The 26,369-nt window shown below is 35.5% G+C and overlaps 5 protein-coding genes across 5 annotated transcripts; 1 reads left to right on the top strand and 4 right to left on the bottom strand.

The window, feature by feature from the left end:
- The first annotated feature begins 2,717 nt into the window (after nucleotides 1-2,717).
- Nucleotides 2,718-3,140, top strand: LOC106404372 (uncharacterized protein At4g04775-like). Its single transcript, XM_013845093.2, has 2 exons — nucleotides 2,718-2,846; nucleotides 2,916-3,140. The coding sequence occupies exons 1-2, from the start codon at nucleotides 2,718-2,720 to the stop codon at nucleotides 3,138-3,140; spliced, it is 354 nt and encodes a 117-aa protein (XP_013700547.2).
- A 518-nt stretch (nucleotides 3,141-3,658) lies between these two features.
- On the bottom strand, nucleotides 3,659-4,811 carry LOC106383373. The gene is made up of 2 exons (XM_013823488.1): nucleotides 4,521-4,811; nucleotides 3,659-4,447 (listed from the first exon to the last, which is right to left on the bottom strand). The coding sequence occupies exons 1-2, from the start codon at nucleotides 4,809-4,811 to the stop codon at nucleotides 3,659-3,661; spliced, it is 1,080 nt and encodes a 359-aa protein (XP_013678942.1).
- Nucleotides 4,812-5,913: 1,102 nt separating this feature from the next.
- Nucleotides 5,914-7,321, bottom strand: LOC106402872 (GATA transcription factor 17-like). The gene is made up of 3 exons (XM_013843684.3): nucleotides 7,092-7,321; nucleotides 6,824-7,000; nucleotides 5,914-6,488 (listed from the first exon to the last, which is right to left on the bottom strand). The coding sequence occupies exons 2-3, from the start codon at nucleotides 6,998-7,000 to the stop codon at nucleotides 6,123-6,125; spliced, it is 543 nt and encodes a 180-aa protein (XP_013699138.1). The 5' UTR covers nucleotides 7,092-7,321; the 3' UTR covers nucleotides 5,914-6,122.
- A 537-nt stretch (nucleotides 7,322-7,858) lies between these two features.
- LOC106406228 (importin subunit alpha-2-like) lies at nucleotides 7,859-11,547 on the bottom strand. Its single transcript, XM_013846850.3, has 11 exons — nucleotides 11,097-11,547; nucleotides 10,900-10,996; nucleotides 10,724-10,815; nucleotides 10,503-10,634; nucleotides 10,235-10,420; nucleotides 9,991-10,154; nucleotides 9,837-9,915; nucleotides 9,252-9,380; nucleotides 8,995-9,122; nucleotides 8,507-8,881; nucleotides 7,859-8,374 (listed from the first exon to the last, which is right to left on the bottom strand). The coding sequence occupies exons 1-10, from the start codon at nucleotides 11,526-11,528 to the stop codon at nucleotides 8,509-8,511; spliced, it is 1,812 nt and encodes a 603-aa protein (XP_013702304.2). The 5' UTR covers nucleotides 11,529-11,547; the 3' UTR covers nucleotides 7,859-8,374; nucleotides 8,507-8,508.
- Nucleotides 11,548-16,383: 4,836 nt separating this feature from the next.
- Nucleotides 16,384-19,640, bottom strand: LOC106402943 (AMSH-like ubiquitin thioesterase 3). Its single transcript, XM_013843764.3, is given in 14 exon segments — nucleotides 16,384-16,517; nucleotides 16,596-16,658; nucleotides 16,761-16,809; nucleotides 16,812-16,835; nucleotides 16,925-16,987; nucleotides 17,078-17,167; nucleotides 17,511-17,829; nucleotides 17,914-17,960; nucleotides 18,092-18,197; nucleotides 18,408-18,493; nucleotides 18,613-18,804; nucleotides 18,900-18,975; nucleotides 19,049-19,113; nucleotides 19,431-19,640. Coding segments are annotated over 13 exon segments (1,254 nt in total). The 5' UTR covers nucleotides 19,530-19,640; the 3' UTR covers nucleotides 16,384-16,517; nucleotides 16,596-16,620.
- Nucleotides 19,641-26,369: the final 6,729 nt, after the last annotated feature.

Raw genomic sequence — 26,369 nt, 5'->3', positions numbered from 1 at the left:
AGCAAAACTTAATTTATAATATAGTTACTAGATTTTGACTCGCACACACGTGCGGATAACATTTCATTCATAGATATAAAATTTTATATTATTTTGTATATAATAATTTATGATAATATATTGCTATCAATTTAAAAATAAACTTAATAGATGATATATAGTTCTAAATATTAAAATTTAACATATGTTAACAATTTTATTTTTTGTAAAAATTATTACATAATTTATGAATATTAATCATTTTAAAAAGTGAATGATATTTTAGTCACTTTAAACGGTGAATGATATTTTATTTATTTATCTTAATGAAAGTATTTTTCAAAATATATTGGTTTACCAATTCAACATAATTTTAATATGTTTGCAGAAAACACATAATTTTAATATGTAATTCATTAATTACTTCTATTTTAATATAATGTAGAATATACTTATAAAATTTATAAAATTAGCATATAATTTCATTATTTTGTTTATAATAAAAATTTAATTAAAATTAATTTATAATAATATTATACTACTAAATGCGAAATTAATCAGTGCATTAATTAAAAGAATATTTAAATTTTTAAAAAGATTTTGTTAGATTTTTTCTCAACAGAATTTGTTATTCCTAAAACTAAAATTTAAATTTATAGTTAAAATGGATTTGTTATTAATATTCTTATAATTATTTAGAAATGTTATATATTAAATAAACTAATGTAAACAATAAATAGATTATTTGAATATATGGATCTAGACTTCTAATATGACTATTTTGTAGATAAAAATAGTATTTCTTTTTTAACAGATAAGACTCTATTTTCTCGTGGGAATTACGGAGAAAAAAATATGTTTGGGTTCTTGATGATGGGCTGGGCCTGTCTATATGCAGACTAAGCTATTATTTAAATGTTATTAACCTTTTATTGTATTGTGAAAACAAAAAAAGTGGGGTATGAAAATAAGAAAAAAAGAATCGCATGAAAATGAGAAGAGAGAGGGGTGCGTGGATTGGGCTGTCTCCATCACCCTCTCTTTTTTTTCATTTCACCCCAAACATAAGCCCAAAAGTCGTGAGCTGTTTCATAGCTGTCCCGTTCTGATATCACGCGCTCCAAGAGCGCGTCCAGATGGGGTCACATCGAGTTGTACGAGAGATAAGAGGGAACAGCTGGCATTTATTTTGGGGAATTTTGAAAGACAAAATGATTCAAATTTCAAATTCACTTTCTAAATCATTGACAAACGAAAAAAAACGAGACCATGAATAAAATACTTAGTAAGTGGCTGAAAATACCACAAGTGGCATGATTTATAACCTTATTAAATGTAGGAAAATTTGCCAATATGAAACTAAATCTCTAAAGTATTGTCCCCTTAGAACAAGGTAATAAGGTCAGTTATTACCTTGTTCCTTTTTATTTTATGTATACAAACTTACAGTCTTTTATCAAATTATGCAGGAAATTGATGGTATGATATGGTTATTCACTGAGAGGACTTCCTTGCGGCGATGGTTTCCAAATAAAGTAGTCTTCATGACATGCTTGTTCAGTAATCAAATTACGAACTCTTACAACGAGTATAAGAAGGACAAGAAGAAATTCAAAGTGGGAGGACTGCTACAACAGTACGGCATTGGCGAACTTCCAGCACACACGGATGAACAAGACTAATGTGGGATCTTGATGTTAACCGCATGTATGTCCCCCTAAATGTTGGTAAGCACTGGATCTCTATGTGCGTCAACTTTGTTACTCGGTCGATAGAGGTCTTTGACTGTGAGGGACTGAGACACCCCGGTGCAGTGGAACCATTTGCAGTTCCCATCCCTAGAATTGTCAAAGCCATTCAGTCTTCTAAGAGTCGACAGTATCAAGTCAAGCAGTATACTGTCTCCTACGTCTCAATGCCCTTCTTATTGAACAAAAGTAGCAGTGACTGTGGAGTATATGCCTTGAAGCACATTGCCATCTTCTAGGCATGGACTTTTCCCTGGTGAATGACAACAACATTCGTGAAGCGCGGCAGAAGATTGCTTATAACCTATGGGAAGCTGCTATTGATCCTGTCCTTATTGAAAGGATGGCAAAATTTACTCCCCCGAAGACAATTTCAAGTGCTCTAGTGGAACTTGAATAAAATTCTTTTCGTTATGACTTGTGTAGGAAGTATATTGTTGTTTGGTGATTTTATTTGACTCTTTTAGTTACCATTTTACTCCTTTAGTTACTACCTTATTTCACTGTTTTATTTGACTCTTGAAGTTGCTTTCTCTTTACTTTTTAGGTGACAATATGAAACCCTATCTATACCCTAAATGATTGATATGCGATGTCCTAATTCTTATCAAAACATAACCGAAATCTAAACCTATCTATACCCTAAATGGCATTAAAGTAGGACAAACTATATTAAACCTTATACCTTAAATGACACTAAAGAAGACAAACGATTTCAAGCCCTATACCCTAAATGACACTAAAATACCACAATCTATTTGGTGCCAAAATTTATCAACACAATCATTAGTAATCTGAAAAATTCATAATAATCAAAACAAATCTTTATAATGAAAACACATACAAGTTGACCATATGTGCCGATCCGATTAGAAACATTGTAAACCCTAATTATATTGCTTATATAAGATCATAAAGCGGCCACAAACACTACATCTTGCGGTGTTTTTTTCTCCTACTTGTTCTTAAAAAATCTCTTCTCAAAAGAGAATGACGAACACGAAATACCATGGAGCGATCCCTTCCAGATGCTGGTGTGGAAAGAAGATTTTCACTTATGTTTCAAAAACGGAAGAGAACCCATACAGACGATTCTTCAGATGTGAGATTGGTTTACAGGTAAATCTGATAATTCATTATTTCATATTTTTCTATATGTCAATTGATTTGTTTTGTGTTTTGAAACAGAGAAAAAAAGAAAATCATCTTTTTAAGTGGGTGGATGAGGCTCTGCTTGATGAGATTGAAAGGATGTCTGAGCATCAGGCGAGAGTTGCTGAGGAAATTGAAGATCTGAGAATTTCCATGAAGAAGACAGTGCAGGAAGAAGTTATGAACCATAAGCATTCGCTTGATGTAGGTTGCGTAGGAACCCTTTTCAGTTTGTTATGTCTCTGGTCCAAATGTGATTGATATTGTAATGGTTCTCTGATTCAAGTTACATTTTCAAATATTGAACCAATCTGATTTCCAGTTTTATTGTCGTGTTATGAACAACGTTATCAAACAAACCTAATTTTCATAGTCTCTGAAACATAGTATCCTAAAAAATGTGAAACATAACTTGCATAAATCAAGATGAATAAAGCTTGCGTAAACAGAACTTGCATAAAGTCTGAAACATAGTAACCCAAAAAAAACTGGAAACATAACTTGCATAAATCAACATAAACAAAGCTTGCATGAAACAAACTGAGTATCCTATATTGCTCGATCACATGTTCTCCTATCGTGCCCTCGAATCCCACATCGGCTACATTTGCGACCTTTAGAGCCTTGATTTCCTTGTGACGAACGGATCTTATCTTCGGCTGTCTCGTATCTGCGTTTCTTTCTTCTACCTGCAGCTCGTCTAGACTCTGGAGGAAGGACTTTCGTCTGCTCCACATGAGATGGAACAGTCCAAGCATCTTCAGGGACACCAATAGGATTTATGCTTTTTCATAAGCCGTGCGCCATGACGCAGTAGTGTATATGTCGTCTGTGAGTGTGTGTGCTTGTATTCCAACACTGAAGCCTGCTTTTATGGCATGCCTGCATGGGATTTTCATCAGATCAAACTTCCCACAAGAACACGTGCGTCTGACCAAGTCAACCATGCAGTCAAAAGTGTCACATTGAACCAAAAACCTGTCATCGCTAATCGGGAAGACCTTAAACTTTTTACCCTTCTCAATCCTTCTGTCTATCTTCTTCTCCACAGCAATGGTCAGTGGCTTCGAGTGCTTAGAACTTAAAGTTCTACGTTGGAAAAACCATCGAGTCATCATTTCCCTAATGCTGTCCATTAGAGGTATTACTGGAAACTCTCTAGGCGTACGCAAAGCAGAATTTATCGACTCCGCATGGTTAGTAGTGTTGATATCATACCTGTAACCCGGGAATTGACAACGAGCCCACTTTCTCACATCGGCTTCTATTAGATAATTTCCAATTTCAGGACTAATAGAGTAAATAGCAGTGAACAGCTTACGAAAATCAGCAGCTCGATAAGCTTTAGAAGCCTTTGCAACCAAACCAGCCACACCTTTCCCACTAAAATATGTTACGACATTATTCAGCAAGTGGTGAATGCAAATTCCGTGATGAGCTTGCGGGTACACGTTAGCAATAGCTTTAGCAATCGAGGAATTCCTATCAGACACAAAAGCTAAACTATGCTCGTCAGCAATGACCGCATTAAGTTGTCTCATAAACCAGTTCCACGCAAAGGTCATTCTCTGAGTCGACAACTCCAAATGCAATAGGATATAAACTAGAGTTTCCATCTAATGCAGTAGCAACCAGTAATACCCTTTTGTATTTGCTCTTCAAGAACGTCCCATCCACAACAATAACTTTCCGAATTGCAACATAGAAACCGCGAAGACTCTGACCAAAGGAGATGAAGAGGAATCTGAATCGCCCTTCAGAATCCCTTTCATAAGACGTGTGTGACCCTGGATTAGCTTCCCTCATCATGTGCAAGTATTTGAGAATTTTTTCATAGCCTTCCTCTGGAAGGCCTTTCACTTTGTTGATTGCATACTCACGTGCATCCCATGCCAAAGAATAGGATATCTCAAGTCCATGTTCTGAACGCATATACTAGACTATATCATTAGATCTCGGCCCTTCTTTAGCAGTTTCATACATATGCATAACCAGAGTACCAATTGTTTTTGTTGAAGTTGTCCGAACAGAACCCTTCCTTTTGGATGCAGCACATGAATGATGAGGTACATACTTTTTGATGATAAAATAAGATGAACCAGGTAACCCCTCTGCACGAACACGCCAGCTGCAATCATCATCTGCGCAACGAATGTACCACATTTTTTTATCCGACTTGACAAGCTTATAGTCGAAATTATGTTTCATTGCACATATTTCGAATGCTGCCTTCAAAAGCGTTTTCGAAATAAAATGTTGACCCTCTTCTTGTGAATCAATAGTTTAGATAGGAAAAAATTAGAGAAGAAGAAAAAAAAAAAAATCGTTAGACAACGATGAAGAAGACTTCAATTTAGGAAAAATAACAATTAAAAAAGGAAAACAAAATATTTAAAAGATTTAGAGAATATTTCATAACCGGTTTTACCAAGATTTCCGGATTTTGTTTACTAACCGTTATAGAACTTGCATTCTACCAATTTAGAAAATAGAATAATAAATATGATGTTATATACTACTACAGTAGATATAAAGACATGTTGTAGATTGTATTTTCTTGCGTGGTTTATAATAAGGAAGGATTTAGATTTTATTTTCTAGCGCGGTTGATGAGATGACATTGTTTAGTGTTTTAAATCTACCAGAAATATAGAGCATAGAGGAAATCTTGAACTTCATATTCTGCCTTACTAGTTGTATACGTTTCCGTTATAATATGCAGCCTACATGCCTTAGAACATTGTGTTTCTTTCAGATTACGTATTCTAAACCGCCGTAGATGGCAGATATGGTTAACTAGCACATTTAGCTAAATTTTCAAATTATTATGTAAACATCTTTTGATGTCAAAAATATTTTTCTCACATGCACATAACTATTTTTCCATATTTTTTTCCTTTGTGAATTTTTATATACAAAAAAAGTAGTCACTATCCAAATGTATGAAAAGTTAATTTAGTTCTAAGGAGACAATATTTTATAGATTTAATTTCATATTGGCAAATGTCCTTTAAATGTAAAAAAGGGGACTATATTAGACTGAAGTAATAACTAATTAATTAGTAAAATAGCATAATAGCTTGGGCTACAAAAAAAACAATTCCGACAGGATTGATTACATATTTATATTATGTTAAATTTCTCTCATTCCTCATTTCATCACTAACTTATTTTCCCTAATCTCTCTCAAACACCATTCAGACAAAAAAAAAAAAAAAAAAAGAGAGAGTTGAGAAACAAAACTCAACCACAAGAAAGAGTCATGAGAAGTACTGCAGCTCGTTCCTCTTCACCGAGTTTCCTCCATAGCCTCTTCTTCTCCACCACCGATCTCTTCATCGCCGGTACTTTGAACCCTAAATCCAAAAATCGACTTGCCCTTTCCAAACTCTTCTTGTTAACTCTACTGATGAAATTCTCACTCTCTGTTGTCTTGATCTTGTTCTTGACATTTCCTGACTCGCCTTTTCTATTCTTGATCGTCTGGTGGTCGAGAGGAAGACTGTTGTTGGTTTTGTTCTTGATCTTATTATTATTATCCTCTTGTCTGATTCCAAGAGCTGCTTGCCTCTTCTTCCTGCTCTTGATCCCACACGCATTGCACAATGACTGCAGAAAATAACAAAACTTGATCAGACCAGAGAAAACAAAGTGATATCATCAAGCAAATCACCATTTATACTTCTTCTATGAGCAGACCAAAGAACCAACGATCAAGTAGCTCTGTTTTTTTTTGTCTATGATCAACACATTTCAGAATCTTAAAAGAGCCCTACACAATCCACACCTACTTAAATTGATCTGGTCACACTTATACAGTAAAACCTATACTTAAACCCACTTGAAACAGAGCTAATAACACAAGATCAACCAACATTTTTGAGTGTAGTGAAGTACACCTATGACTAGATCTACAGTTAGAAAGATCAAAAGGTTGATCTTACTTTAGGACCAGCAGGGCCACCACGCCAAAGTGGAGTCTTGTTTGTCCCGCAATCAACGCATGTCTTCTTCGTGTCGCCTCCACTTCCGCTACTGCTACAGTTTCCACTTTCCACATCGGAGGAATCTCCCGCCGTTTCGAGCTTCGTCGTCGTCTTTGTTTCTTCCGTCATTGACATCTATCAGATCAAAAGCAAACAAGACAACTTCAGTACAACAAACAACGCGATCGACCTGTAAGAAAGGATCAAGCGATCAAAGAAAACTCACATTGATTCACCTCGAGAATGGAAGCTCTTTGGCTCTAGGTGAAGAATCACAGAAAACGATAGAAATCGTCAGAGAAACGAGAAATCTCTGGCTTGTGAAGAAGAGAGAGAGTGTGATGGTGATGACGATAAGGAAGAGAGAGAAAGATGCCGCTGAGGAATAACGAATTAACCAAACGGAGATGGTTTTTATAACAATGGAGGAGGCGGGGACTATAAAACCCTAGATTTCCTTCTTCTAATTACTTCATCGCCCTCGCGCGCGGGATTTTATTACCACTGCGCCCACCCGCCAAAAATTAAACTAACAAGAAAAGAAGAGGGAAAATTGAATTTTACAACATTTATTATTAACTTTTTCAAAATTAAATCAAATTTACATTATTTTCAAATGTGGCGCTCAAATTTATTACAAAATTTACAGTTGTTTATGCAAATTGCCAAGTTGGGCTTCGAGATACATGCCTTCTCATCACCTGTCTTTTACACATTCTGTGTAAAATTCTTCACACGAAATGTAAGAATTCTTACAACTTGGTACAATTTTATATAAAAATAAACATTGGACACACCATATTCGATCAGTTTTTAAATATTTCAATTCAAATATAAGTATATATATATACACTTAAAAGTAGGATCTTTTTAATAATGCCTATAATCCCAGACTTTCCACTTTGAACAAAAAATATTGGAATACATATTTAACCCCTACTTAATCGAAGTTGACGATAAGCATTAATAACATCGATTTATGGGACATAATACTTTGAAAAAAAAAAAAGACATTAGTAATATAACATACAGAAAAGCGTGCTTATGCAGACAACAATAGCCCAACATGACTTGGACCGCACTGGAAAACAGATACATAAAAAAATATTAACAAAATAAAGAGACGCACCAAGTGGGCTTTTTTTGCCACCAATAAGACCAGAAAATGTTTGACCAACTTTTTTATGTTTTTTGACTTTGCAATGAGTGTTGTGTAGTAACTAATATAACAAAGCCCCCAGAGAGACACCAAACAACAAAACCAGACCACCCAAATTTTCCCATTTAGAGTTCATAAAATATACCCCCTCTCATTGACTCCTTACCCAACTCCCCAACAAAGCTTATTTTATGACTCAATCCCACCACCTGACCATACAAGATCAGGACAGACCAAGGCACCCCATCTGACTTTTAAACACAAGACCAGACTCTAATCAGACCCCATTTAAAACCAGTGCCCCCAAGACTCTTGACCTCCTTTGACTCTTCAATCATCATGCTTAGCTCCTGTTTAAACAAAACCAGACTCAAAGAATTACACACATGATTCACTCTACTCCCACCTACTCTATGCTTTGAGAAGCTCAGACATCTGGACAGTATTAGTTTAATCCTACAGTTAATTGAGTATTATTATACCTTCACTTGAAGTTGAATCCACCTGGAGGTGCGGCTGCATCGCTACCCCCAAACTGGAATCCCTGAGCAGATTCATCACCAGGTGGTAAAGTCTCGTCTTCCTCCTCCAACCAGTATGTTTCAAGAATCTTCACTGCCTTCTCATAAATCTCGCTGTTGTCATGACTCTGCAGATTCTCAATCTTTTCTAGTCCCTCAGCATCATCGATTAGCTGTGCATAATAGTTTGCATCCCCTGTGTTTCCCGTCACCTTCTCAGCTTCCCCGACTTTCAGAATGTTCTCTAGTCCTTCTAGACACACGGTGATAATCCTTGGATCCGGGCATACCAAAAGATCGCACAGTGGTTTCACGACTCCCTGATCCACCATGTACCTAAACGCACGCAACAAAGAGAATATTTAAGGGATCGTTTGAAAGAGAGCTAGCGAAGATTTTTAAAGGACGCGAGATCAACCAAAGATGGGGATGGTATCAAATAAGCTTACTTGATCTGGTCAGCAGAACCGCCCGAAGTGGCATTTGAGACTGCCCATGCAGCTTCTTTCTTTATATCGAACTCAGCATTTTGAAGCAGATTGACGAGAGGAGCAATCAAACCAGCTTCACATACAGCCTAAATTGCAGAAACGAAAAAATAGAGCAAGATAAACATACAGAAACTCTTTCTTCAAACAACCAAACCTCTCAAACTAATAATATTATTAAGCTGAACAAAAAAGTCAATTTTTCAGAAATGGATTACCTGAATCTGGTCCCTGTTTCCAGCAGTGATGTTTGAGATTGTCCAGCATGCTTCCTTTTTAATGCTCTTCTTATGGTTCTGAGTCAGAAGGCTCAGAAGACAAAGGAGTGCACCATGACTAATTACACACTGCAACAGACATTCTCATCAGCTCAGAATCAGCAAAAAGAAAAGAACTATCAAAGTAATCGTTATATATTTGAGTCACGAGAGCATTATACATCTAAATGTTTGAGAGTAACGAGAGCATTATAGGCAGGACACCAGAAATCGTGTGCACTATTTCAGAGATGCTTTGTGCTAAAGTAGCTATGTGAAAAGATGCATGATACTAGCGTCGACCAAATATTAAAAGAAAGATAGATATCATTCCAGAGTTACACCTAATATTCTCAATGTGATTTATCTGATTAGCAGGAAGCTATGCAAGTAACTTTTGACAGCCAATAGTCATTTATCATTATCATACTGTTCAAAATTTGGTTGCGAAGCTAGTGGTGTCACATTCTTCACATTACTGTTCTAGGAAGAGTGGAACATGCATGCTGGATATATATGAATGAAACTACAGAAGAGTAAGTCTACCTGCGTCTGCGCATCATCTCCAGTGACGATGTTACCAATACTCCGAAGAGCGGGTATAAGCACAGACGGTGACGGATGCCTACAGCAAGCCAAAAGTCAATGATATTCATTAACACATAATCATGTCCAAAGCGATGTAAATGAAAAGACTTACTGGAGAAGCTCGACAAGTCGAGGAACAACACCTGCCTCGATGACAGATTGGATTTTGTCGTTGGTGCCATCAGAAAGATAGGAGAGAGCCCAACAGGCATCCGTTAACACTTCCTCATCAGTCGAATGAATCAGGCGCTCAAGGGCTGGAAGTGCTGGACGGACCTGTTAGAGAAGCACAGATGTTAAAAATAATCTTCCTCGATCAAATAAGGAAGAGAATAAGACTGAAATGAGAAACAAACCTGGTCAAAAGGAGGCTGTGGCTTGCCCCTGCAGAAATTAGAGAGGGTCCAAGTAGCATTTCTGAGCATGGAGAGTTTAGCATGCTCATTCAACTGAGAGAGCAGCGGTAACAAAGCTCCCTTACTCAGTACAAGATCTCTGCACTGTGGAGAATCACCAGCAACGTTCCCTAATGCCCAAACAGCCTGACACAAGAACAGGTTAAGAAAATAAACTTTAAGAACATACTCTGCCTCGAGTATTAAAACCATGGAAACATATTTATACCTGCTCACGGACATCATCACTCTGGGAAGCCAAGAGCTGAACAAAAATGGGAACAGCATCATGTTGAATGACAACCTTCGTATGCTCAGAAGTCCCAGAAGCAATGTTCGTCAGTGCCCAAGCAGCTTCAAACTGAAACCACAACCACACACAAAAAGTATAAAGAATCTGATAATAAATGTAGTCAAATTTAAGAGATATACAAAAAGGATCCAAAAAACCTGAAGCTGTGGATAATCCTCCCTCATGAGAAAGTCCACAAACCTTGGCACAACACCAGCACCAATCACCTCTTCTATCGGAGGACTACGCTCTGCCAAAGCAAATCAAAAACCATGAATTCAATTCAACAACTTGTAGACTCGAATCAAGACTTTAGAGCTCAAAAGGTATATACCTATGGAAAGCAATTTACGGAACTGAGTAGTCGCTTCAAGCTGCAAGCTCCTATCATCTGACCAAACTCCACCGACCATAGAAGGCAAGCTCTCCAACTTAATCAAACCAATCGAAACGAATCTAATTAGTTCCCAATACAAACAAAAAAAAAATAAAAAAACCAAGAAATCGATTCCAGATCCGTGTAGATTATACCTTTTTCTCGACGGACGAAGCAGCAGAAGTGACTTGAGGCAGCTGCGTGGCTTGAAGACCCTCGCGACGCTTCTTCAGCAAGCTCTCTTCACGCTTGGTCTTGCGGATCTCCACCATGTTGTCTTCTCTCCTCCTGCGTCCTTCCTCTGCGTCCACCGCCACTTTGTAGCGGTTACGGCGAACCTCGGTCCTGGCGTTGGGTCTCAGAGACATGGCTACAACAAATCGGAATCTTCTTCTTCTTCTTCTTCTTCTTGCTCTGCGCGGGTGAATGAAAGTCACTAGCAGATAAGCCGCCGAGAGACTTTGTGTGTGTGTATATGTGAAAAAAAGTGTATGTATAGGATCGGCGGATAGAGAGAGAGCGTAAACCCTAGACGAAGTGGAGGGGTACGAGAAAAGAGGAAAATTATTGAATTTCCTCTGCTTCATTCATTGATTTGTAAATAATGATTCAATTTCGTTGCTTTATTCATTTGTTATTATAAATAACTTTCAGATTTTTAATAATTTTTGAATCTTACAAGTAAATTTTAATTAATATTTATAAATTTATAGATTTTCTTTTAAATTTGTGTATTTTATATTTTAACAAAAAAAATCTAAATGTACTAAAATTTACAATAAAGTAAATTAAATGAATAACATGTAATTTTAAGGGGTTTTTGCTAAAACTAACCCACAACTTGATTTTAACCTCAAACTTATACCCAAACTTGAATCAAATGCAAAACTAACCTAAAAGCCTAGTGAAATTACAGCTCAGCCCCTTGTGACCAAACAAAAAAACAGAAGTCATTTTTACGAATATAGCCCTAGTAAATCGTCTTAGTCGTCTGAGATGTTGGAAGTCGTCTGGACGACTGAAGTGTAAGTCGTCTGGTACCGGTTTATTTTAAAAATAATTTATAAATCTTGTAAAAAAATATTTTGATGCGTGAAAAATAAAAATCAAGTAATTATAAACAGTTTTAAGTGATATAAATTAAGATATGATAAAATTGATTTGTTTTGAAGATAGATGAGTGAAAGTAGTGAATCATGAAATACTTTGGTTTAGGAGTTTGGCAAACATATGTTGTAGTATTGTATGTATTGTTAGGGTTAGATTTTGGAAAACTAAAATGTTTTTTTCAAAAATTAGTTTTCACCTATATGTGTTTATTTATGTGTATAGTAAACACTTTTCAAGTTTGATTTGATTTTATGAAGTCTTTAATTAGATAATTAAGTTTAGGGGTTATGTTTAGGGCGTGGACGACTTATATTTCAGTCGTCTATTGAATAATTTACTCGGACGACGTATATTTTAGTCGTCTGTTGAATAATTTACTCGGACGACTTACATTTCAGTCGTCTGGTGAAGAAATTAAAACAGATGACTTACATGTAAGTCGTCCAAATATTTCTGCCTAAAATTTTTTTAAAAAATTATTTTCCCGCTTAAATAATTTAAACCAGACGACTTACTTGTAAGTCGTCTGGAAAGTCTTCTATTTTAGTTTCCCGCTAAAAATATTTAATTTCCCGCTAAAAATATTAAACTCTTCTGGACGACTTACATGTAAGTCGTCTGTTTTAATTTCTTCACCAGACGACTGAAATTTAAGTCGTCCAGGAAGTCGTCTAAGTAAAAAATATTTAATCTAATTGGATTTTTTGTCTCCCTATATAAAGAAAAATTTACACATTCTCTCTCCTCCTCTCAAATGGCTGCAACAAAAATGTAATGTTCATCATTCTAAAACTCTCCAACCTCTCTCTAATCTCTTAGACTTGAAAACACCAAACTTTATATGAATTTTTCAGTTTTGTCTCATGTATTTCTTACTAATCTATCTCTTTTACAGGTTTTTAATCAAATGGTACTCATCTTCCATTAATTTAAAGGTAAATCTATTAATTTTAGATATGTATTTTTGTGTGTTCTATAAATGTAGATTTATCTAATATTCCACTCATTTTCTCTATTTTTAAGTCATTTGAACGTTTTTGGATATGCAGGTTTTTCAGATCTGGATTTGATATGCAGGTTTTTCAGATCTGGAAGACTTCTTGGACGACTTACCTGTTAGTCGTCTGGAAGTCGTCTGGACTTCTTGGAAGTCTTCTGACAAAGTCGTCTGGACTTCCAGGAAGTCGTCTGGACTTCCAGGAAGTCGTCTGGACTTCCAGGAAGTCGTCTGGACTTCAGGGAAGTCGTCTGGACTTCCAGGAAGTCGTCTGAACTTCATGGAAGTCTTCTGACGAAGTCTCCCTTTCATAATAGATCTGAGCGTTTTGGTAAGTTCTTATGTCTGATTTTTCTTCATTTGGGAACTTCTTGTTGTATAAAGTTCTTACTTTTTTCCCAAACTAAAACTCTCCAAACCCACTCTAATCTCTTTGACTTGAAAACACCAAACTTTATATGAATTTTCCAGTTTTGTCTCATGTCTTTCTTACTAATCTATCTTTTTTGCAGGTTTTTAATTAGATGGTACTCATCTTCCACTAATTTAAAGGTAGATCTATTATTTTTAGATATGTATTTTTGTGTGTTCTGTAAAGATAGATTTATCTAATCTTTCACTCATTTTTTTCTGTTTTTAAGCCATTTGAACGTTTTTGGATATGCAGGTTTTTCAGATCTGGATTTAATATGCAGGTTTTTCAGATCTGGAAGACTTCTGGGACGACTTACCTGTTAGTCGTCTGGAAGTCGTCTGGAAGTCGTCTGGACTTCTTGGAAGTCTTCTGACAAAGTCGTCTGGACTTCCTGTAAAGTCGTCTGGACTTCCTGTAAAGTCGTCTGGAAGTCGTCTGAACTTCCTAAAAGTCTTCTGACAAAGTCGTCTGAACTTCTTGGAAGTCGTCTGGACTTCTTAGAAGTCGTCTGGATTCTTAAAAGTCGTGTGGTCTTGTCTACTCAAGTGGAATCTAAGCTTGTCTTTGTAGAGGAATGATCTATAATAGTTTTGTTTGTGGTCTGTTTTGTGAATTGCATGTCTACTCTTTTAGTTGTGAATTTTTTGTAAAATCAGTAATAATGTTTTCCAAGATTTATTAAATGTGCTAACAATGTGTTTACACATTTACAAATCAATGAAATAATAGACTTCAGTAGCATTTTTCTTATCTTTGGATCTCTCATATGCAATAATAAACTCCAATGGCCTTTTTCTCATCTTAATAAACAAGAATGTTGGTAGCTTTATATTGATACAACATTTTAAGAAGTATTTTAACCCTTTTTCCAACTCATAACAATAGTCATCATTATTGTCTATAACAATAATACTTAAGAGATGGAAACAAACAATAGTAACTAGTCAAAGCATATCATATTTTATTATAAGTTTGCGTTGAAAAACTTAGTCAAATTTAGTAAAACTAAGGGAGAGAACATATTTTGTAAATATGAGTTTTACATATCTTGAAGTTACTTATCACTCTTAAAAATACAAGTTATTCAAAAACTAACGTAGAAGACTTAAAAACTAGCGGAGAAGACGCGGACGACTTCAATCTAAGTTGTCCAGACGACTAAACTATACGTCGTCTGGTCAACACAGAGGTTATTTTTGCAATTGACTTTGAAATCTGTTATTTCGGACGACTGAAAAATAAGTCGTCTACTATTGTTTGGCTAAAAAAAAAACTCCAAAAAAGCTAGACGACTTACATTTCAGTCGTCATAGGTTAGTTTTGCATTTGACTGGATGATTTCAGAAGTTTGACTTTTCTGGACGACTTACATTTCAGTCGTCTAGTGAAAATTAAAATAATAATATTTTTTTAAAAGTAGACGACTTAAAGTTAAGTCGTCATAGGTTAGTTTTGCAATTGAAAAAAAAAACTTCAAGATTTAATTATATACAGACGACTTATAATTCAGTCGTCCACGAGACGACTGAAATGTAAGTCGTCCAGGATTTACGAGGTTTGACCAGAATCTCAGAAAAAAATCCTGGACGACTTACAAGTAAGTCGTCTCGTGGACGACTGAAGTATAAGTCATCTGTGTATAATTAAATTTTGAAGTTTTTTTTTTCAATTGCAAAACTAACCTATGACGACTTAACTTTAAGTCGTCTACTTTTAAAAAAATATTATTATTTTAATTTTCACTAGACGACTGAAATGTAAGTCGTCCAGAAAAGTCAAACTTCTGAAATCATCCAGTCAAATGCAAAACTAACCTATGACGACTGAAATGTAAGTCGTCTAGGTTCTTTGGAATTTTTTTTGAAACCAAACAAAAACAGACGACTTAACTTTCAGTCGTCTCAGGTTACAGATTTCAAAGTCAATTGCAAAAATAACCTCTGCGTTGACCAGACGACTTCCAGGTAAGTTGTCTATATCCAGACGACTTCCCAAGTAAGTCGTCTGACGAACAGATCTGGAAAAAAACTCGATGTCATACCTTTAATTGGTGAGATAAGTTCCTTAGCATACATAAGGCTTCTCCAAGCACACAAAATCACAAACGAAAGTAACCCACCCAGAATCGTTAGCTTCTATGACTCTATGAACCATAAAAAATTTAGAATCAAAATCTTGGGTTTTTTTAGCTCATTGTGGAGAGAAAGTGAGAGATATGTTGTGTTTAGTTCACAAGAATGGAAAAAGAAGAAGGGTAAATCGATTTTGGGAGCATTAAAAGCTTCAAATTGGTTGTTCATGGTGGTTGTGGTATTGATGACAATGGCAATCTTGTAATTACATGAAGATGATGAGGGTGAGAGAGTAAAAATGTCATTTTCGAAAAAAAAAGAAAAAAAAAATTGATGGCATTTTCGTAAATTATATAAACTTGTGGGGTGAATAGGGCAAAACCAATTTTCAAAAAAAAAGGAGGTTAGTTTTGTGTTTGACTTTAAGTTATAGGTCAATTCTGCAAAAAGCACTAATTTTAATATATAAAATAATAATAATCCATGTTGTTTAAATTTATATAATTTGAAATTAAAATAATAATCCATTTAGTTTAATCTTTTTGATTCTTAAAAATATAAAATTTCTAGCCAGCTTGGTTTTGCTTGGTATATAATAAGAATTTAAAAGTATATTCGTTTTTGGAGTAGATAATAAAACACAATCATTAGTAGCCGTAGGTTTTGAAGAAGTGTACACACATAATATTATGTACGGCTCAGACATCTGAAAGGAAAAAAAAAACATGGTTCTGATTGGGTTGGGGATATGGTCTTAGCGGAGGTCGAGGACTTCGTATTTGAGTTTGGCGTTGAGGAAGACGTGTGAGCAATGCTCATAGATTGGGTTACCGTCTTCTGATTCTTCGTGCGGGTGGAAGCCTCGCTGCTGGCAGTTTCGGATCACGGATACACCTGATGGGTCCGAGAGATGGAATATCCCGTGAGGTGTTGTTTCGTCTGTCGGAGCCATCACGATTGCTACTGCTTCCGGTAGCATTATCTGTCAGAGGGACAAACCCATATGGTTAGACATCATAAGTGAACATGTATATAGATATTGTAATGGGAAGTCTGTAACCTGATACGAGTAGTGTGTATGAAGATCAACTGATGACATGAAGCAAGTTTGTGTAGGGTGTGTCTGAAAACAATATGTAATTAGCCACCAGAATATTAACAACTAATCTCTGAAGACAATGATAGTGAATGAGAATTGCTGCTTGACGAGGCTAAGAGAACTTACATGAATCCAACCCAAGGGAAATAAAGAGAGTCTGTCCTGAACTTCGAATATTTCCTCTTCGTTTAGTGTTTGACACTGTACATTAAAAAATAAATAAAGATAGTCGGAATGTGAAAAGGCTGTCACTAATTGTTATTGATGTAAATGGTTAAGAAGGAACATACAGAATCTGAGGTTGACTCCTGCTTTGGGATTATGAGAGTAGTGATATGAAAAACCCTGTTTTTCTACAAGTGATGACAAGATAATCTCAGCTGATCATGAACGCGAGCACAATATAATATATGAATGCAAAGGTGTGTTCCGTCTATACTCACCAGAGAGCCAGCAAGCACTCCACAAGTTTCTAGATTCTTTTCTGTGTTTGACCGAGCTAGCCTTAAGAAATCTTCCATTATCCGCACAGGCTTCAACAGCAGATTTTAAAAAGGGAGTCGAAATTAGTAATGGTTTAACAAGACAAAAAAAAGAGAGCAGAAAAACAAGAGCGCCAATTGTAGCAAGTATATGAGATTTAATGGGCATGGATCCACTTCTTTTACTTAAAAATATATTCATATCCCAATGTTCCGTTCAATAGTTTCTGGATTAATCAATGAACTGATCCTTGAGCTCATACAGAGTTAGAATAATCATGGATATCGTCTCAATGTTTTCAACTTGAAATGCATGTCTTTTCTATTTTTCTCTCACAGACACCAATTGATGGAAATTGCAAAAGAAATAAAATAAGAAATATCTACAACATACCACATGCAAATGCTGATAAGCATTGCTGCCTTCTTTTTCTTCTAATGAAGGAAGTGCAGGTCCTGGTCTAGGATCAGCTACTTTAGATGGGCAGATTTGGGCAAACTCTTGATGCACTTGGGCAAGCACAGGAGGTGGGGTAGGTTGCTTCATACCCACAAACTGAAAGGGGTCTTCAGTTGCGTCACTGACAAACTGGGAAGTAACCGCCTCAGAATGTCGCTGCCATCGACCATCATCCAAGGAGAGCACAGAGTTCAACGTTTGGGAATCACTATTTAGTGATGTTGAGGAAATGCCAGGTCCAGCGTCAATCACACTGTAGATATACGTGGACATGGTCAAAAATAGGCATGACTTCTATAACGAAATTCTTAAAAGGTAACACAAGATCAGTATTTACCCTGAATTTTCAGCAGAAACCCAATCGGTATTACTCGGATACTGAACCTGTCATTCCATACAAGTTAAAGATTTTTCAGATCCTTTAGAACTAAAACTCAAATTAACATTGGATTATACCCACAAGGAAAAATAAAGGCTAAGAATATGAGAGGATAACAAATATCAGCACTTTCCACCTTTATCTCCGACTTGGGTGCAACCCATTGACTTTTAAGACCATTTGGACCTAGAAATGAATGTCTAGATAAGGTTGCTTGGTTTGCAGGCAGAAAATCAAAAGATCTGCAGGTTCAGGAAAACAATTAAAGTCTCAGTTACAATCTCGGATTGACACGGGCAAACACGTTAGTCTTCTATACTCATACATCTTCAAAATTATTATGATTGCACAAACAGACAGAGGTCATGCAAGAAAACCAGTAACATATATTGTCTTGCATGCCCCTATTTCTCAAGGTTTCCAAAAAAATAATAGCAAATGAGAATACTCACAACTTCTGGAATTGCTGATCAATCGGTGTACGATTTGAAGATGAAGTCAGACTATTGTTATACGTCGAGGATGGTTGAGATGTTGTCTGCATTCAAGGAAGGAAGAAAAGAAAATAGATTTGAAGTTTGAAGAGCATGGTTATTAAAGATGCAGATTGAGTCAACAAAATCTTATGTACTAAATGCAAATTTTAAAGTCTTGAACCTTGTTAATATCAGGTCTAGAGTATGGATCTCTGTGGACAGGAGGCCATTCAACAGCATCTGAACTATATGATACGACAGGGAAATCACTTCCAACCCGATGCAATTCATCGTCTTCTCGGTTCAGCTCATCCACTCGCCGGTCAAATTCCGGTTTCAGAGTCTCGAGCTCATTGATTACAGACCGCAACCTCTGTTGTACAAAACAAAAAGTTTGGCTCTTGAGAATTTTACAATGCCTGTCGAGATTAAAACAACACTTGAAGGCTAAAAATAAAGATACCTGACCTTCCTACTCCCAAGTCTTGCTTGTGGAAGCGATGCCTGGTAATCTTGATGGAAAGGAACGGTTTCAGAAATCAAACTGTAATTAAAAAAAAAAAAAAACTTTTAGCTAGAAGTCTAAAAAGTAGACATAGTGATCCATTTATCCTCACCTTGAATATCTAAGAAGCATGATATACAAATCAACAACATTCTTCTCTTCGCGATATATGCTGGCCTGAGCAATGAACAATCAATTAGCTGCTTTGCAAAAAGAGAATCATACAATTGTAACGCTTCATTACAACATATCTCTCTCTCTACAAGATCATTCCTGTTTTTCTTCTAATGACTAGGTTAAAATTGAAGTATGCCGATTCGAACTTGTGATCTTTTAGATCCAGTCCTAGAGTTTTAACCACTAGGCCAACTCCTTTGAAACAAAACACTTAGGACGATTACTTCGAGATATCCTAAGAAAACCACATCCTAGAGACGGTTAACACTGAACTCCGATGGGGATTGGAATCATCGGTTGCGATTATCGGGGCATACCTGACGGAGAAGATTATCGGCGATGCGGTAGTAGTTACGGAGAGGAATACGGTTATCCACCTCGATCTTACGAGCCACCTTGTTCAGATCAATCTTCATCTTCACCCGTAGCTGATTTGATTTCAATCACTTCTCCAGCTTAGGATCAAAGAAAGAAAGCATGAGTTATAGAAAATAATCAAACGGTGTCCTCTTAAAACACATGTCGACATGATTACCAACGAAAATAAAAATCCGTCTAGGAAACTTATTGGGCAATTTCCATGTTTGACTGAATTTCCAGGGGTGTAATCTTATTTTATTTTTGCTGTTATATTATTCATATTCAAGGTGGTAAAGGAAGAATGAAATAAAACAACCAACATAATATAATTTTCTACGAAATGATCAGAGCAGTTTCAACTAGAAAATCAGAAATTATATATTTGCCTTCGTGAAACATATGAAATCTTGAATGTCTGTAATCAATTTTGAAGAGTCTTTGTATCTTTCAGCCCAGTCAAAAAGTTTAGGTATGTACGAACTTCTTTAATCATTGTGATCAGGTTTTTACAATATGTCTATAAATTTTGGCAAGTCAAATGTTGCAGCATATTCTCCATCTCCCAAATAAATGCTTCTAATTCTGAATACAAAACTGATTTCGGCATCGAAGGTTCCTTGTCCCCAATAGTTGGTTTTGTCCAGAGATATCTTTTAAAACTTAACTGCAGCCACTGAATTGAAAGGTTTGATTCCATGATCCATCAACCAAACAAAGGTTCTCCAAGCATATGGCTTGTGAGTCAGTGTTACTTAATGGATGTGATGTGCAGGAACATGGAGAAATAGAAGCACTTATTTGGGAGATAGAGAATATGCTTCAACATTTGACTTGCCAAAATTTATAGACATCGAGAAATAGAACCTTTGTTTGGATGTGATGTGCAGGAACAATCACATTCGCTGAGAACCAAGCTTGACACTCTCCTTCTGCGTGTCTGGTTAGATCTTGGGGATCACTGTCTATCCCCTGAATAGTTTATCATTCCTACCTTTCTAAAGATACCAAATTATCGAAGGGCAAGGATCCATATCCAGCTCAGAATCCTCGAAACTGTTTTTCTCCAGAAAAATAATTCATATTGGCATAAATACTCGAAAGATGTCTGGTATTGATGGAGTTGCTGATATTTCCCATGCCTGTAGGGCCGGTGAACACTCAAAGATTTCATAAGTTACTGACTCATCTGAATCCCCAGATCTAGAGGAATAGTATCACAACGCATATGACGACGTGTCAGATTCCTCATTACCGCTACATGGCCGGTAATCAGCTGCAAAATAAGATGGCACATCTTTTGAGGAGCCTTTATTTTCCAAGTAAAAGCTTGTAGCGCGGTGATACTAGGTTCTGTATAGACTTCCTCTATCTCAAATTTTAAGACATGCCTTGCCACTCAATATCCAGACTTAACAATATATTGACCACTCTTTGTGTACCATCTTGGTGAGTGGTTCGACTTATGGCCAAACTACGAATTAGCGCTATATCCTCTTGAACAACAAAATTTTCAAGCATCTTAAAGTCCCTTCCTTAAAATCCCCATTGGTAAGATCACTGACAATCAATATCGGATGAACTAACGAGACATTAGGCTGTTATCTAGCTGGTATTGTAGGTATCCAAAAATCGTTCCACAATTTAACTTCATATCCATAATGAGTCTTCTGCCGAATCCCCATCAATAGTATTTTTCTTGCCGTTGAAATACTTGTCCATATCGAGGAAGGATCGTAGAAATTACTCGCAATGGCGAGCTAAGTCTGAAATATTTTTCACCCAGAACCCGAACTAAGAAAGAGTTTGGAAAATGTACCAATCGCCATAACTATTTTGCCAAAAAGCAAGACTGAATTTATGGATCATACATAATCTAATTCTACCCCCTTCTCTCGATAGACACAGGTTCTCCCATTTTGCCTAATGGATTTCTCTTTTAGGTGGATTCGAACTCCACCAAAATTATAAAATGGCACTTGCAAGACTCTCACATATCTCCAAAGGAACCAAGAAACTAGACATAACATATGTCGGAAAAACTAATAAAATGGATGTAATTAGGACTTTTTTTCCTCTTGATAACCACCTGCCTATCCGACCATTGACTTTGTTTCGTAATATGTCCTTTAGATGTACAAACAACTTGCATTTAGATCCGGTAATATATTCTGGTACCCCTAAGTAGGAACCCATTCCTCCCTCATTCTGAATCTTAAGTGTATCTTGTATTGTTTGCCTCACATTCCCAAGAACTCTCTTACCAAAGAGTAGAGAAAAGTTTTTGATGCGTTGTCTTGAAGCTTTCTCATATTTTCTTACTATTTTCATAACTTTTTCACATTTACGGGGCTCCGCCTTATAAAAAAAAAGGCTATCATAAAAAATAGAAGGTAAGATACCAAGGGACTAGCACGTGAAACACGCATCCCCGTTATCTTTCCTTGATTCTTTGCATGACTGAGAAGGCTGATGGGCGAATTCGTGCATAAAATAAATATGAAAGGAGACAAATGATTTCTTTGACGTAATCTTCTTTCAAAAACATTATTCTCTCTTGGTTGGCCATACATAAGGACTTTGTACTTAACCGATGATATGCACCGCATAATCCAATTTATACATGTGGACGAGAATCCCATTTTTTTCATTACTGCTCTAATAAAGTCTTATTCCATCCGTACGCTTTTCTCATATCTGTATTTATTGCCATCCTCGTGTTCCTTCTACCTGGTTTGTTCTTAGCGCATGAAACATCTCATGCAATCAATATATTGTATGTAATCTGTCTTCTAAGAACACAGTCTCACTAGGTTTCAGAGTTACGGTATGGTAGGACTTTTTTTTTTAATCTCTTACATAAGACCTTTGAAATTATCTTATAGCTAACATTACACAAGGTGATCGACATGAATTGAGTAATCTCATTAGGCTTGTCCTTCTTTGGGATGAGACAAATATTTGTATCATTAGTCCTTGTACCATAGTACCATCAAAAAAGAACTGATTAACGATAAAAGTTAAATCCTCTTTAAATATATCAAGAACTTCTGATAAAAAAAATTGCCATCCCATGAGGTCCCGGAGTTTTCTCCGAGTGCATTGCAAAAAGCGTTAGCTTTACCTTACATTATGTAACGAGTATGTCAGTTCTTCATTTATCGATTCAATGATGGTAGTCGATACATCGGCTAGAGCTTCATCAACTTCCTCCAGATTGGACGATTCGAAGATTTGTTTGTAATAACTGGTAGCCATTGCTATCAGACCCTCCTTATCATCTACCGTGTTTTCCTAGTTATCTAGTAAGCATGTAATTTGATTTTTGGCTCTTCGTTGCTTTGTTACGGCATGGAAAAACTTAGTTTTTATCCCTTTTCCATAGCCAAAAAAATCTATTATTTTGTCTCCAGAACATTTCTTCAGTCTTAACAGCCTCAGATAGTTATTTCAACGCCTCTGTTATCTCCTAAGTTATGGCCTCATCATTTGAATACAAAGTCTCAACTTTTTCTTTAAGTTCCTTCACATGTTTTCAGAATTTATGTCATTAAGCCTTCTCCACTGATTCAAAGCTTTACGGCAACTTGAGATATACTCCATAATATTCGCCTATGAGGGGATGTTATTATAAATGACACTTAATAAGTTGGTATAATCAACATTTTTTGTATATTGGTCTAGCACATTAATAAGCGCTTATCTGTGTTTTTTTTGGGGCTTAGTAGGCCGGTGTTCAATTAGTTTCTTAGCATGATCCAAAACCGATCCATACCATTTTTTCGGATTAGATCGAATTATTGGATTTGGTTTGTTTGCGCAAGCGTAGCTTAGTTTACTTAACTTGTGGGCCGGCTTGTTTTATTGTAATAAAGTTAATTAAGTTTGTTTTGTTAAGAAATAACTTTATAATTTATAGTATCGAAAAATTTAAATAAGAGTAGAATTTGATACCCGTAGAAAGCAAATAACACTAGTATAAGGGAGAGAGTTTATTATAAGGAAGAAGAAGAAGATGTAATGGTTCTTTGATTATAAACTCTTGTTCTTGTTTATGGTGTACAAAAGAGTGAGATGAGTGATGATATTTATAGTGAACAACAATACATAAAATAACAAAAATGGTGCTTAATTTGGTAAATGAGTGGGTGATCATAGTGTTTGATGAGTAGATGATCATAGTGCTTGAGTTGGTAAAGGAGTGGATGATCATAGTGCTTGAGTTTGGTAAAGAAGTGGATGATCATTTCAATGCTTATCTTATAACACTCCCCCTTGATCATCCATCTTGTATTACGTGGTGCCTCGTTAAAAACCTAGTCATGGAAAACCCAATGGGAAAAACCGTAGTAAAAGTAAAAAGAGTACAACTACGTAAGCTCCCCCTCGAATGAGTAGTCATAGACCTTTAGAACAATGATAGATTTTCATCTCTCAAATTGTAACATTCTCTTTGGGTGTCTATCTTTTGTATGTTCTTTGTTGCCTCGTTAAAACCTTGTCATGGAAAAACCCAATGGGAAAAAAAAACCATGATAAAGAAAAAGAGTACAACCACACTTACTATCATATTTCTTTCTCTGGAAATAATATCTTCAGGATATGCATTCCAATCAACTCTCTTCAGAGAATTAAGCTTAAGATAATAAACTCTATTCATTTCTATTATGATATCTAGGGCCTTTAGACTTCTTGTCCATAATTCTCTTTTGACTTAGACAATAGTTTATTGGTCTATTTGGATTTCAAACCAAATTTCTTACATATAATCGTATAGAAATTCGTCTCGTACATACGAATTATTCATTTGTAACTATAGAAGTTACTATTATGATTTTCTTTCTTTTCACATAAAATTACATCTTTTAGTAATGAAAAAGATTAATAATTTTCTTAAATAACACTCTTACGTATGATATTTCAGGACCAAACATATACGAGCATCTTAAATAAAATACTTTAAGGATCTTTATGATAACATCTCAGTTTTAGATCTCCAGTTTAGAATACATAAAAATAATATAGTATTGTCAAGAGTTTTCTTCCAAAATATAATTTTTTCTATAACTCTTCAGGAGTTTTGATTATATTCAAATCATAATTCTATTGATTTATAATCTCTTGATAAATACAAATGGATACATTTGTTAACCTTATAATATTTCATATATCCCATAAAATAGTTTGTTTCAATTCGATCGAATATGCAGAGTTCCCGGGAACATGATTTTGATATCATCAATACTTCATGGATTATACTTTCAGGGATTAACATTTTTCAAGTGGATTGTTTCATTCAAGTTCTTCCTTTATTACCAGACTATAAGGAACTTGAAACTAGTTGCATCTACCACATGAAATTATGTCTCTTCACAATTAATTTCATATTGATCCTTCTTTGTGTGCAACGGTTCATTTACATCTCACTTGTTTTACACCTTTTAGTGTATGGACTACTGGTCCAAATACTTCTCTATTTCACAAGAAGTTTATATCTTTGTCTATTGCATCTTTCTGATTTGGCCAATCATTTCTTTGTGTACACTTTTTTAATAGACTTTCTTTCATGATCCTCTTTCTCATTTATTATATCAACTGCTACTTTGCATGTATAATATCATCGACGTCAATTTTCTTATCGGTTCCATTTTGTTTCATACATGACATAACTTATTGAGATCTCTTCATTTGTCTCAGGTACCTGAATTTTCGTCAGTCATGTTTAATTTCTCTTCTGGAGATCATACAAAAATATATTGCCTCGTTTTGACCATTATCAATATATGCTCCTTTTCATTTACGAGGATTTATCTTGGGAACCAATATGTCTACCACGCTGCAGGCGTGACTAGCAGTTTGATATTGTTCTTGTAGAACATTTATTCTTATTGGAGCATTTACAGCTGGTATATGTGACTTGATCACTATATTTATATGGGTCGTGTCTGGCAACTGCTTTAGTAAGTTTTGAAATGAATTATCTTTTGGACTTATATTTCACATTGTGTTTAGCCCGAGGATCAATGATAATTCATTTCAACTTATTTTCTTTTCCAGCTGTTTATTTTCCCCCCCTTATGTTGGAAGTACTAACTCATTTTTAGAATTCATGTATAGCCTTACTTATATTTTTCGGGATGGCTCTGGATTCTTAAGTGTCAATAGAGATTTATATCCAACATATATTTCCAACCTCATTTGAAAACACATCTTCATTTGAAGCTCTGTGGCGGAGCAACATCCAACATTCTTAGATGAAAATGATTGGTTTTTGATCCTATACCAATGATGGGGAGAACTAGTGAATATTTATTGGCTTGATGCGAACCAGTGTTGCTCAAAATGTTTAGCACTTATCTCAGTGAATGTGCTATAGTCGTTAAAGACTTTAAGAAGTGAATTCACCAATATTATAAAAATGCATAGTGGGTGATCAGTCCACTAACATCTTCGTTATTTATGCCAATATCTTATTTTGGCTGGTGAAAACCATATTACCCTTTTATCTTATGGGTAAGCAACATATGTCAAATCATTCGGAAGAATCTTCTGGTTCTTATATGACTATGCATATGACCTTTAAGTATATATTCGCATTATTAATGAACCAAAATGGTCTAACTGATTCATGCCAAATGTAAACTTCTAGTTTACTATACATTTATCTTCATTATACTAATCTTTGTGTAGTACAATATATAAGAGGCTGTAGATATTTTCTCTAAAATACTTATACTGCTTTGAGAATTATTTCTGATTGAAATGTATATATCATTTCTTTTGCTTATTGTCTCAACATAAGTGTCTCAAAATCTTACGGATTTACTTTGAGAAAAATTCATCAATCTTAGTTTTAGTGTAAACATAATCTTCTGGATGTTTGACTTATCATAAAAAGT

Source organism: Brassica napus, chromosome C1, assembly GCF_020379485.1.
Source record: "Brassica napus cultivar Da-Ae chromosome C1, Da-Ae, whole genome shotgun sequence".
NCBI lineage: Eukaryota > Viridiplantae > Streptophyta > Magnoliopsida > Brassicales > Brassicaceae > Brassica > Brassica napus.
The sequence above is the reverse complement of the archived record's forward strand: the minus strand, read 5'-3'. Positions and strand labels throughout refer to the sequence as shown.

What these genes read in the sequence shown, in the direction of transcription:
- LOC106404372 (XM_013845093.2), top strand. Translation starts at nt 2,718, where the DNA reads ATGACGAACACGAAATACCATGGAGCGATCCCTTCCAGATGCTGGTGT. An exon ending in GATGTGAGATTGGTTTACAG is followed by an intron (nt 2,847 to 2,915) that starts GTAAATCTGATA and finishes GTTTTGAAACAG; the next exon opens with AGAAAAAAAGAAAATCATCT.
- LOC106402872 (XM_013843684.3), bottom strand. Translation starts at nt 7,000, where the DNA reads ATGTCAATGACGGAAGAAACAAAGACGACGACGAAGCTCGAAACGGCG. An exon ending in GTGGCCCTGCTGGTCCTAAA is followed by an intron (nt 6,489 to 6,823) that starts GTAAGATCAACC and finishes TATTTTCTGCAG; the next exon opens with TCATTGTGCAATGCGTGTGG.
- LOC106406228 (XM_013846850.3), bottom strand. Translation starts at nt 11,528, where the DNA reads ATGAAGCAGAGGAAATTCAATAATTTTCCTCTTTTCTCGTACCCCTCC. An exon ending in GTGATGATGTCCGTGAGCAG is followed by an intron (nt 10,421 to 10,502) that starts GTATAAATATGT and finishes TTCTTGTGTCAG; the next exon opens with GCTGTTTGGGCATTAGGGAA. An exon ending in GAGATGATGCGCAGACGCAG is followed by an intron (nt 9,381 to 9,836) that starts GTAGACTTACTC and finishes TGTCTGTTGCAG; the next exon opens with TGTGTAATTAGTCATGGTGC.
- LOC106383373 (XM_013823488.1), bottom strand. Translation starts at nt 4,811, where the DNA reads ATGCGTTCAGAACATGGACTTGAGATATCCTATTCTTTGGCATGGGAT. An exon ending in TGAAGAGCAAATACAAAAGG is followed by an intron (nt 4,448 to 4,520) that starts GTATTACTGGTT and finishes TTGTCGACTCAG; the next exon opens with AGAATGACCTTTGCGTGGAA.